At 31.1% G+C, this 13611-nt stretch overlaps 1 protein-coding gene across 1 annotated transcript; it reads right to left on the reverse strand.

Annotated features, from left to right (window-relative positions):
* Positions 1 to 8365: 8365 nt before the first annotated feature.
* On the reverse strand, positions 8366 to 13354 carry LOC120067410 (uncharacterized). The gene is made up of 9 exons (XM_039018979.2): positions 12928 to 13354; positions 11611 to 11722; positions 11385 to 11479; positions 10797 to 10922; positions 10606 to 10726; positions 10418 to 10502; positions 9032 to 9145; positions 8907 to 8946; positions 8366 to 8790 (listed from the first exon to the last, which is right to left on the reverse strand). The coding sequence occupies exons 1-9, from the start codon at positions 13102 to 13104 to the stop codon at positions 8638 to 8640; spliced, it is 1023 nt and encodes a 340-aa protein (XP_038874907.1). The 5' UTR covers positions 13105 to 13354; the 3' UTR covers positions 8366 to 8637.
* Between the last annotated feature and the right edge of the window lie 257 nt (positions 13355 to 13611).

Here is a 13611-nt window from a genome sequence, read left to right on the forward strand (position 1 = left end):
TTTGTATGGATGAGAGTAGCCAGATCGCCGACTCAACAAGCCTACCATTTTGGGGATTCTTTTGATTGGGGAGTTGGGAACACAACTACACAAGACAAAATTCACTCATTCCCTGAGGTCGGGGTAAGTAGATAAATTGCTTTCTTAAGGGTTGATTCTGGGGCTTGAACAATGTGGCGTCACACCTCCTGACTCGATAGGGGTTTAGTCATAGTTAGACTATGATTTATTGTTTATTAGAGGAATCAGTGGTACTTAAGAAGTTAATGTAATTACAGGGACAAGCAGTAATTTTGGCCCAACTGTACTTACGAGTAACTTGTGAAGGGTCATCGCACTGTTAATTGATTATATTCAATAGACATAGAAATATATTTGTAGTGTGAAGAGTGCAGCTGTCGGTCTTTAGTAGAGTGTTCGGTAGGTAGTTAATGGATGTTGAGTAATTTAATTAAAGAAGTTTAATTAATTATTCAAGTACCATTGGAGCTTCAGTCTACAAGTCCATAAGGTCTCCTCTGTAGCTCAATGGGGATTAAATGAATCAATTTTGGATTAATTTGAATTGTTCAAATTAATTATATGTGATATAATTAATCTAATTTAATTATATATGATATGGTTACTATAATGTATTTGATACATTATAAAGTTTATTTGAGAGGAAATAAATATTTAAATATGATTCAAATATTAATTTATATGAATTGGATTCATATAATAAATTAATAAATGAGATTTATATTAAATGTCATAGGTGAGAGAATCGAAACTATAGGTTATATTGTATTTGATACAATATAGAAACTATAAGTTATATGTTATATGTGATATAACATATAGTTATGTATACATGTATAATATAGTTAATATATATATAAATATATATATATAATTAAATTATTTTTTAATTTAATTTTATTTAATTTAAATGTATTTAATATTTGAAATTAAATGAGGGAAATAACTTCCTTCCCCTATTCTCTCTTAACCCATGTATTGTGTGGGTGATTGGATGAGGGAGATTTTCTTCTTCGTTTTGGAGTATCACACAACTGTTCTGAGATTCCAATCTTCCAAATCTCCTCTCCTCCCATCTCTAATTTTTTTTCCTTCTCCCAAAATTCCAAGAATCCACAAACTCCTTGGATTCTCATCCCAGAGAATACAGGAGATTCTGAGTGGTGGTGGTCATTTGGAGATCATTCTATTTGTGACGTTTTTTTAGAAGGATATTTTGAAGAAAGGTTCTTCAAAGGTAAGGGTTTCAGTTCTCTTTTCTAATTTATTCAACATGCTTTTTTTTTTGTGATTAAATATATATTGTTTCTGTTGATTCTGTAAAATTAGGAATTCTATAAAAATTGGGATTTGGGTTCGATCCCCGTTTCTGCTCAAGGAACTTCAAAACTATAACTAGTTGTTCATTAGAGGGATGAGTGGTACTTAAGGAGTTAGATATAACTATAGGGGCAAAACAATAATTTTGGTCCAGCTGTACTTACGAGCGATTTGTGAAGGGTCCACGCACTGTTGATTGGTTATATCCAATGGACACAGAAATATATCTATAGTGCAGCTGTCGATCTTTAGTGGAGTGACCGACAGTTAATGAAAGTTGATAAATTTAGTTAACAGTTCAATTAATTAATCAAGTATTATTGAAGCTTCAATCTATAGGTCCATAAGGTCCACTCGTTAGCTCAATTAGGATTAATGAGAATCGAATTAATTTTGAGTAATATGAATTGTTCAAATTAATTATATAAGATATAATGTTTATAATTTACACGATACATTATAATATAAATTTTTAATGAGAGAAATAAATACTTGAATATGATTCAAATATTAATTATATGAATATGATTCATATAAAAACTATAAGTTGAAATTAGTATGAATGTGATTCAAATTAATACTATAGGTTAACTGAAAGATTAATAAACTATAGGTTATATTGTATGTGATATAATAATAACCATATATTATATGTATGATTTATATAAAAAAACTATAGGTTAAAATTAGTATGAATGTGATTCATATTAATACTATAGGTTAACTGAAAGATTAATAAACTATTGTATGTGATATAATATAAACTATAGATTACATGTTATATACGATATAACATATTGTTATAATAATAAAGTTTGTTATTATTTTAAAATTTTAATTTAAAGGGAGGAAGTTATTTTCTAATAACAACCCATTCCCCTCTAATCTCTCAAATCCTACCGTCTGAGAGAGATTGAGATCTTCATCTTCATCACTCATGTTTGGATCTCCCAGGTGAAGCTTTGTGTAAAAAAAAATTCCTCTCGTAAAAAACCCTTCTCCCCTTTCTCAAAATTAAAAATCACTAAAGCCCACAACTCTCAGTCGATTCTTCCTAGAGAATAACAGGGAAACCCTCATGGTACTGTTCGGATTTTACATTGTTGTGCAGTCCATTCGAGTTTGGGAGAAGAAGAGTCATTTCGTGTCTGTACTATGGATTTGGAGAGGAAATCGTGAAGATTTGGTTCATCAAGGGTAAGTCTTTTATTCCCTGCATTTCCTCTTGGTTTTCACAATGAATAGCATGCCTAATTGAATTTGTTTAATCCATGTTTCCATCCTCTACTTTATATTGTTTTGTAAAATGTAAATTGAGACTCAATTGCATTCACGTGTTTTCGCTGTAGGTATTCAAAACCCTTTAATGTCATCATGCAAGATTGAACCCAGACTGCATGACATATATCTACAAACTCCAGATTGGTTCAGATTGCACATTTGGTAGTGCGATTGCATCTACATAGAAATTTTGTTGCAATCAATGATCCAATTGATCCAAATGGTGGAGATGTTACTCGAAATTACATATATTGGTATAAAAATATTACAAGATGCTACATTACTCGTGAGGGAGTATCTTTTGGTCAAACTGTAAGCACTACAATTAATTTTTATTTAATTAAAGTTATTTAAATATTATACAATTCATTTTAGCATTCGCAAAAGATCATGCTTCAACCATATTCACGATCTCTCAGAAAATCTACAAATTCTTAACTTATGCCAGACACATGGAGCAACTACACCATATATCGATAACTTGTTGCACCTCTACCTAGTCCTAGGCTTAGAGGATGTGCTCGAGAAGAAGAAACTGAACATAAATGAAGTTGACCACAATGTTGAAGACATGCCTCGTATGACACTGACGTAGAGCTAGATCGGTGATGCTACCTTGATGATGACGATGTCGGCCCTTGGTTCACAATATTATGATTCTCAAGCTAGTTCATCATCTAATGGTTCCTCATCTCATACATTCATAGAAATTGGTGTGGTCGTAGACAACATGAACAATATTTATACTATGCAGCTCCTATAAAGGAGTCTAGAGTTCAACATCGGCAACGACAACCAGTTTAAAATCGACAACTTTCGCCTTGTGGGATATATTGTATTTTTTTTAGTAAATGGGACACATTAAGGTATTGTATTAATATTGACATTTTAATAAAATTGACATTTTTTTCTAATTCAAAAGTGAATTGATTTTATACGTGCAAATTTTTTTTTATAAAAATGGAAAGGAAAAATGTGCAACTTATTATAAAATGAAAAAAAAAAATGCATCACAATGAAAATGATAAATGTGCTAATTAATCACATAACTATTAAATTGTATGTGGTAAAAATAAAGTATAAAAGATCTTTATAAGGAAAAAGAAATGCTTAGTTGGAATGAAAAAGGGCGAAGAAACGTTCACAAGATTGCATTAAATTTAGAATTGGTTAAACTTAATGTAAATGAAAAGTGTTAAATTTAGGGGATTTTTAATGTGATTGTAGCAATATTAATATAAATAGTTCTGAAACTACTTTATTTTTCTAATTAGTGTTAAGAATTGGTTGTTTTTAAATATAAAAAAATAAATATAACTTATTTATAGTACAATAAAATATATCTATCATGGTCTATTACTACCTATCATCAATAGAAAATAATATTTTACTATAATTAAAAATATTTTGTATTTTTATCGTCTAAAATAACTACCCTGAAAATGGTCATATTTTTCTAATTTTTCCTAAAATAAATAGGGATGCTCAAAATTAATAATTGAGTTCATTATAATTATTATTTAAACAGAAACTATATGAGTTATGGGCGGACAGAGTACGTTTTACGATGAAGATTCTTTATATAAATTTTCTAAAATAGTTTATTTTTTATATATAAAAGAAAATTGCATGTGAAATTGTGGTGGGGAAAAGAACAACCAACTTATGGGAGAGAATTGTTTGAAGATGATAATATGATGTTTCTGACATATTTAAGTTCGAGAGCCCTACACCATCCAAAAGTTATAAAAAAATAATAATAAAAATAAAAATACAAAATATATAATTGACCTAAAATATTAGGCCATATAGACAAAGGATACGAAATTAAACTAAAAGGAAAAAGAGTAACAATAGAAGTAGCATATTTTAACTTTTCATTAAAAAGAAAAATAGAAAATCAACTTTTTATATATATATATATATATATATATATATAAATGGTAAAATAAATTTGAAATTGCAAAGTTCAAAGTACCCCAAACTTACAAATGAGATGTTACACATCCTTTATTAAAGATTCTTAATTACACTAAATCAATCAAAATTACCAACCTATTTTAATGGGTGAGAAATGTGAAACCCCATATTCATCTTCCCCAAAAATAAAAACTTTTTTTTATCTGTTACTTCTAACCTTGAACTGTGTGAGCAGTGGTAGTGCTCGATGATAGCAATCATGACCGACGACAACAACATTTTAGAAACCATCTGTGAATGTTGACAAAAGGCAGTCAGGTCGTGGCGGTTAGTTGCATCAAGAAGTGTCAGTCAATGAAATCTGAGAGGGACAGTGAGAAAGATGACGCATGAATTACCCACAATGGTCAGTGATCGCCGACATGCAGAGGTTGACGACAAGTTGTGGTCTTCAACGGATAATTGCTAATGGTGGCTAGTTGTAGGTTGGAGTTTATGGGTCTCACGAGAAAAAGGAAAAGGAATTTGCATTCTAGGTGGCTTGCGCAAAGGAGAAGATGTAGGGGCACTTTTAGACTAAAATAACTTAAGTTTTATTTTTCTTTCTTTCTTTCTTTTTTTAACTCACATAAAAACACACATATTAGCTCTTAAGCTAAGTTTGATTTTGACCTAGTCAAAATCAAAGTTTTCTTCTTCTCTTTCTTGAATTCAAATCTTTCGATAAATTTTTCAAATTAAATCAAATAAATCATTTATCTTCGTCAATTTAATTAAATCTTGACTCCAAACTCTAAAATTAATGGAAAATAAAGTCCTACAATTAAAGATAGTTAATTCTTCTCAACAATTACCATCTAATCCAACTTCTTTCAAAATACTTGTCAAGATGAAATCCAAAAAAATTGAACTTGAATTTATGGAAATTAATCACATTTGAAAATGTGGAGCATTATATAAGTATGAAAAGAGAGTATATCCACAATGAACATCCAAATGAAAATAGAGAGTCCAACTCAAAAAGTTAGTTACAGGGATGTGTATATACAAAGAGAAGATAACTATAAAAAAAAGTAAAGTTTAGTAAAAATAATATAATATGAGATTTAAAAATTCAAATCAGCATTTAAAAGATTGAAGATTCTTTAAATACAAATTTAAAGAATTTTCAAATTAAGAACTAAGATTTATGCCATAACATATCCACATTAAAAGATAAAGTTAATTCACGTTAAATATCTGAATGGAAATTGATAGAGTCCTACTTGTGAATTTGATGAATTAAGTACAGTATAATTAATGGAGTTGTTGGATTAATTACAATGCAATTAAAGGAGTTGTTAAGGGCATTTATGGTGAAATTAAATACATCTTTGTCCTCCACAATCTTAATAATGTTAGAATTGTTGCAGCCAACGCAATACATGGTTAAACGAGAAAAACTATATTTAGAAGTTCGAGAAAACTTAGATTAAGTTAAATCAATAAAATGATTCGAAAATGCGTTTGTATGGATACAAATTTCAATAACTAGACGTCATGATAATGGTTCTTTTCATCTCACCTTGCTTTAAACAAAATTCTTAATTGTTGAATAATCATAACAAGGAAAGAGATTAAGAGCTAATGGACATTGAGAGTTTGATAATGGTCGTTTCTAGTCTAATTTGATGAAATATGAGGCTAATTTTATTGATAAAGACAAGAAACTATAAACCAAACTTTATGTTTCATGTTTAAAACGAAATTATGTTAAAGATGTAAACGCAATTTTTAAAATAAGAATGGATCAAAAACAATATGTATCTATATATTTCTGTTTAAAATGAAATTATAATAAATATAATAATAAAAATAATTTTAAAACTATATGATTTGGTTAGATTAATAGAAAATAGAAGATAAATATAAAAAGTCAAATTTAGGAAAAATAATATAATATAAGATTTGAAAATTCAAACCAAAATTTGAAGATTGAAAATTCTTGATATAATTTGGAAAACTTTCAAATAAAGATCGAGATTTATATCAAAATATCCTCTTATAAAAATGATGTCAACTGTCAAGCCACGCTAAATAATTGAATAGGCTTGATAGATTAATTATAGCGCAATTAGCGGTTAGATTTAATTACAATGCAACTACAAAAAACTTATAGAAGCCTTCTAGGATTAATAGAAAAGAGACGAGCGCGTTTCACACACTTTGCTATAATTCAAAACAATTTTGTGTTTTATTATTTTTCCAAATAAAAGTGTAATTAGTGTTACGGGACCAAATTTTCCAAGGAAAATTTCTAATTGCATATCTAAACCTTGGGGGGTTTTGTATGGAATGCCCCTGTTAGGGGCCCAAATGAAATTTGGCTCAAGATCTAAATTTGCTCAAAAAATGGCATTCTGCTTATGTTAGTTGTGTGTGAAAGACCATCTTGTCCCTAGACTGCACGCGAGGGTCTAGCGCTCAAACGAATTCTCGTTCCTTCCTCTTGCTTCTCGCACCTTCCTTTTGTTCTTCATTAGACACAACTGCAACTTTTTTCTTCGATTTTTTTCCTTTGTTCAGATTCTTCCTCTCGCTTCTCGCAATTACCTTTCGCTTCTCCTACTTCTCCCTCATTCCTTTCACTTCTCGTTCTTCTTGCTCCTTTTTCTTGTTCCCCATTAAGCACAATTGTAATTTTTTCTTTGATATTTTTCCTTTGTTCAGATTCTTCCTCTAGCTTCTCACTCCTTCCTCTTATTCCTCATCAGACACAACTGCAATTTTTTCTTCGAGAAAAGAACAATAAAAACGAAGAAGGAAGAGAAAAAAAATGGAAAACGAAGAAGAAAAGCGCAGGAAAAGAAGAAGAAAAAAAAGGCAGAAGAAAAAAGAAAAAGAAAAAACGAGCCGAGGAAGGAAAAGAAGATGCAGGCAAAAGATGAGAAGATGAACGGAAGAAGAACGTGGAAAAAAGCAATTTTTTATTTGGTTTTAGAATTGACGTCAAATTTCACGTGGATATTTTATTTTGAGTCATCAACCCAGTTTTTCGAAACTTTGTTGTATTAATTTAAAACTTAAATCAATAATTATATTAATTTAAACTCTAAATTTTTGTTAATGTATCAATTAATACTCTCCTTCAGGTTGAGTTCAAAAAATATATGTTTAGAGAAATTATTTCAAATGGTAAAACTGTTGAAAATATTTACAAAATATAGCAAAATTTTAGAACTCGTCTATTAGTATCTATCCGCGTCATCATTGATAGTTCTAAAATTTTATTATATCTTATAAATATTTTGATTCATTTTTCTATATTTAAAAATAGTCCAAACATATAATTATGAAACTTTACGAGTTTAATTGATTATGAAACTTTACGAGTTTAATTGATATGAGTCTCACATGTCCAAATTGACATCAATTTTTAAATATTTTAATTTCATATATTATATTATATTATATTATATCCTAAAAATTCAATCAAAATCCTGCAATTACTAAATTTATGGGTAAATTAAGGAGCATTTTATTTATTTATTGTTAAATTCCGACTATTTGTGAAGTCATTAGTTTATAATTTTCTGAAGTCCACCTTCAAATATAACAATGGACTCACCAAATTATTAAGCTTAAAAGGTAAGCAAGCAATTTTTTTTTTTCCAAACATGAAAGAAAGACTATGGAAAAACTTCTTTTTACCTTGATACCCCTCTTTTTTTATTAAATCTCCAAGTTAACGTCTACAAATTAACTTTTTTGCAAATATTGTACATAAATAAAATTAATAATCTCTGTTTTTTACTCAATTATAAAGATTTAACTTGACTGCAAGTGAGAAAAGAATAGGTTCAATTCATGCACTAAACAGAAATACAATCCATTGTCATCGGAAAGCATGGAAAAAGATAATTTTTTTTTAAAAAAAAGAGAAAAATTAACTTATAAGAAATGGACATTCAAAATCTCCATCCAGAAACCACAATTAACAGGGTTCATTTGTGCTTTGAATGGAGGTTGCCTTTTATCTTCAAAGTAAGAAAATGAATATTCATTCATTAGACTAAAAGAGAGCTAATAGTAACACTTCATTAATCTCAGTGCTTTCTACCTGGTCCACCAACTTTGTGCAGCAGAAAATGAAGGTTTAAGAAATGGGAGAAATCTCCTGACAAATGGATTAACTTTTCTCCCAACCTTAGCCCAGGCACTCTGATGAAACCCGGCAGTCATGGGGAAGTGATACATCAGCTTCAGTAGCTGCAAAGCAAACAGTTTCAAGGACATTAATACGATTGATTCTCCATAATGTGCTTACTCGAGTTCACTACACAGCTATTTCATGCAAGAAACGAGAGAAACAGAAGAAAACCAACCTGCCAGTACATGAATGTTTGCACAAAGTTTCGCTGCCATCTGCACGGAGAAATCAAGTTTATAGATTTAAAGAATAAAATGAATGTTTAAGAGATGGAAAGGAGAAAGGCAAGAAGGAACCTACGTAAATAAGGAGATGATCAGAAGGAAACCCAGTGCAATTTCAACATGTGAAGACAGAAGAGAAAGAGTGGTTGTATTTGATTCCACCCAAGCACAAGGCCGCTCCAACCATTTCCTAAGCAACCAAACATTAGATCAATGAATCTCAAACCCCACGGAGAAAAGAGTCTGAAATTAAAATCTAAGTACATGGTTTGCATCTACTGAAGGAAGTTCACACGCAGTTCAGCTATATGCAGAAAACTGAGATAAGAGATTTTATATACACACACACACACACACACTCAGATTACTGCCTCTCTCTGCAAAAGGTCGATTTTCAATAGGAAGAGCAGATTGATTTTTCGTAGTTGTGGAGGAGAGAGATGAAACTACTTTCACCTTGTAATAACTTCATTCATCTTTTCAGAGCTTTTTGGTTTATTAAAAAACAAACACAAGGCAAAATGGTTAATGAGAACTCAGATGATGCACCAAAAAATATATAAAATAGCTGAAAATGGGAAAAACACAGCTAACAAACCTAGTAGGAATTGCACAAAGAATTTTGCTGATGCATCCTGCTGAGATTGCATGAAATAGATGAAACCCAGAAAAAAAAAATAGAGCAAGTGCGATAATACGGAGATAATTTGGTAAACAGAGCTCAACACAGAACTCCACCTTCCTATCTTTACTATTCTCTTTCTTCCAACCCATAACTAACAGACTAATCCTCTTAACTTATTCACTTGCCAACAAAATTTCACCAAATCACCCGTACAGCTTCAGTATCTAACAATTTTCTCTACATCATGTCATCTCTAATCGGTGATACAACTGGTCTAGTATAAAAGTTGTGGGCAGAAGGGAATCATTTAATTGTAAGGATGTTAAACAAATAAAGATATATATATGATCCAGCAACCTAAATAGCCCAACCAAATTCTTGGTTTAAACTTCAAAGTAGTGTAATTGAGAATTATTTTGTAAAATAAAATAAAATTTTAATGGTTCAATGTGTAAAAAAAAGAAAACCAAATACTTAAAATGCTACAATTCATCATCTTTTCACAATTGAAACAAACCTCAAGCTATATCCATCACCTGACTTGAGTCATTCTAAGAAACTACTAAATTTGAAACAGAAAATTACTGCTGTATGATGATTTGTGATTATAGTTAGAAGAGGAATATACAAAGATTTACTTGGCATCCTGAGAGGCCCAAGCCAATCACCAAAATCTCCCTACCTTCCTAGCTGTAACAAGGAAATAAGAAAAAATGTTTCCAAAAGGAAAAACATTATATGCAAACATCCATGTGCAGATATGCTGTCATCGAATAGCCCAATCTCTTTATTTCATATATGCAAACAGGTTAACTTGAGAGAAACTCGCCACTTTACCTGTAGAAGAAAGATTGTGGGAAAGTACGCCTAAGGAACTTGGCAATCTGCTCAGCGGCTTCACATATAATCGGAATTAAAGCAACTGTAATGAAGGAGAAACCATTATACAAGGCATAACCAAGTAAAAAAATACTTAAAGTTAACTTTTTGATACAAGAAAAGGGTAAAAGGGAAGGCAGCAATACATTTAAGGCAGAGATTTGAAGCTACAAAGGTAACAGAGTAAATGAAGTAGACAAAAGTTTTTGTTGCAACAACAGCCTGGAAATAAACTTCCAAACCCTGCATATCAAATGCCCTGGGCATCTACAAGATAAAACAGGGTCAGACAAACCTTAAGGAACCCTAGCATGCACTAATTGACCAAAAAACTCACCCCACATTTAATGAACAAGGAGAACAGAGAGGAGCATGCAGTGCCCATAATAGAAAGCCGATAAGCCCTATGCGAAAGGTTTCTGGGTACCATTGGTATCATTGCAAACAATGCCACAATAAGCACCTACAGGGGATAAGGAATGAAAACAGGTAAGGTTGGATAAACCTTACTTGATTCTGCAAATAAAATCTAATTCTTCAGAGGTCTACTTGGCATACTTGAAAAAATATATATATTTAGAATGAGTAAAGAAGTTAAGATTAGCTCTCAGCCTCCCCTTTGTTTTCAAAGTATGGGTTACAACATCAATACAATTTAAGTAAATGCCATTTCCTTACATTAATTAAATCTACAAACATCAACCAAAATTTCATCAAATGTGGATTATATATTTGTCTTTATTAAGAGAGGAAAAAACTAAAGTCCCCATAAATTAAAATACAATTACCAAAAATATTTGATGAAGGCCAAGATATATAAAGTCGTGAAGAACTAATATTATGTAAGAACAGGTGCAAACGTATATTTAGAACTGCATTTCCCTAGGCATGCATCTATACTGTAAGGGAAAATAAATTCATTTACCCAGGCATTGAGTGAAAAAAGAACCATATGTCGATTCCAGCGTGAAGAATTTGAAATTGAGTCTGTAGTTGCCAACATTTCTGAATTTCTTTTAGCTGATCATATATTGTCAGTCAGTATACATATAACCTAATTAGTAAATCATGTATAAACCTGGTAACCTACAAGCAAGTGCTTGAAGGCAACTATTTCTGTCGTAAGACGTAAATAAAGATAAATCTCATACCTGAGCTCTGTTTCTGAGTCTGATCATTTGTAGGAGGTGAAGGTGCTGATTGCGAAGCTGGCTGAAAAAATGAACTGCTGACAGACATTGTCTCGACTACAAGATCAGGATCCTGCATATCAATTGAATTGCAGCAGTTAAATTGCTTTCCTTTAAGTAAAATAAAATTCAAAAAGGAAACTATGGATAAATAACCTGTCTCCTCCAAGGGAAAGACAACATTGAATAACAATGGCTATGATGTAGTGTGTTAGTTTTAATAATTTGGTTTAATTTTTTAACTTTTAGTTTCCTAAATACTTGTTATTTGTTAAACCCTGTCCTAAAGAGTAATCTTAAATATTAGCATACTTTTGAATCATAATAAAAACTTTAAAGTTATTTAGGAGAATTCTTTTCTTTGTGATATAGGCTACACCAGACTAAGCAGGCTATAAGAAACTCTCCTTATTCCTCTATAGATTTCGTTCTCTCTTTCCTTTTCACGACTCATTTTTACCCAATTATATGTCCTTTAAAAAAAAGATAAATAAATAAATAAAAAGTAAAACCATCACAGACATCAACCTAATTAGTGTTGAGCCATTCAAATTTTCATGACGTAATCATATGAATTTGTACAAAAACAAGAAATTTCAGATATTTGCACCAGCTGATGTATACAAAGGGAATGATAATTGATGTATAAATGACACATTTAACACAGCACTCATAAAAACATGATTAATCCAAAAATCTAATAAAAGACCACTAAAAACATAAAACATGTACACATGAACGATCACTGATGAAATCACAGTGAAAGCAGACGATCACTCAATGAAGCAAACAAATCCAATCAACCAACCAGAATCCTAGATATATCAGAGTATATACCAAAAGGCACGTGTCATAAATTTCAGCAGATTAAGAAGATCCTAGAACAATCACACCATATATGCACAGCTCAACAACTAATTAAGGAAAAAAGAAATCCCCATTAGAGTAATTCAAAAGAGCAAGTTAATTAACAATCAGAATTGAAAGGAACAAAGAAAATGCAGAAGAAGTAACAAAGGAACGATCTCGAAAAGCAACAGAGTCCAAGCAAAACAACACAGTCGGCAATCAAAACAAAAAACCCAATTACAAAAACAAAAAATTAACAAAAATCCATCATGAAAATCAAGAAACCCCAATAAAGGGTGTCCAACAAAGAAGGAAAAAATAGGGAAAACAACCAATAAACTCGATCATTTCACAGACATCAACAATCAAACTACACAGAAAAGAAAGGGCAGTTGCAATTAGATTGAGAGAAAGAGAGAGAGAACAAACGATGTAACGTTGATAGAATTTGCGTTTGAAATGATCGATGACGTCGGAGCGAGAAACCATGCTGGGAGGAATGAGACTGTTGGACCAGTAGTCGGTCCATCGGGAGTCGTTGTCGTAGTCGTATGCAGCCGCCGCAATTCGCTTAAACCTCTGAGTTTCTTCGCTGGTTTCCCCCATTTTCCTCTTTTTCTTTCTCTGTGCGTGTGACTGTGCGAGCAGAAGAAGACGAAGGATGACTCGTTTCTTCAACTTTTAACGTCGATCATTTCATTCTCTTCCCCGCCGATGTTTCTTCCTTCTATGATAACATCCAATCCTGCACTTTAAACGCCGTCGTTTTCTTCCTTATACGGTTAAATCACTTTTTCCTTGCGAGTTACGTCACGCGCATTCCATTTTTTTTGTTGGGTTAAATTTTTGTTTTGATATTGGATTTATTTTAGGTTAAATTATAAATAAATACCCTTCGAACTTTGTCTTCAAAATATTCCTATATTTTTAAAAATTATAATCTTATCCCTTTAACTTCCATAAATGTTTCAAAACTATTCTTTAAAATTTCAAACAAAAATAAAAATTTAGAGCTCTACAAAGATGACGATGTAATGATTCAATTCGTTTCATCATTTCACATCTCAATTTTTGTCCTAATTCTAAGGAATTTCTACTCCAATAATATTTTCG

This window comes from Benincasa hispida, chromosome 1 (genome assembly GCF_027475165.1).
Source record: "Benincasa hispida cultivar pf3 chromosome 1, pf3_genome.v1.1, whole genome shotgun sequence".
Taxonomy (NCBI): Eukaryota; Viridiplantae; Streptophyta; class Magnoliopsida; order Cucurbitales; family Cucurbitaceae; genus Benincasa; species Benincasa hispida.

Bases quoted from the DNA above. Each gene is read 5' to 3' on its own strand.
- LOC120067410 (XM_039018979.2), bottom strand. From the start codon at position 13,104: ATGGGGGAAACCAGCGAAGAAACTCAGAGGTTTAAGCGAATTGCGGCG. The intron at 11,723-12,927 runs GTTTGTTCTCTC...ATTGATATGCAG, and splicing joins AATTCTATCAACGTTACATC to GATCCTGATCTTGTAGTCGA. The intron at 9,146-10,417 runs GTAAAGTGGCGA...TTGGTTGCTTAG, and splicing joins CCACAATCTTTCTTCTACAG to GAAATGGTTGGAGCGGCCTT.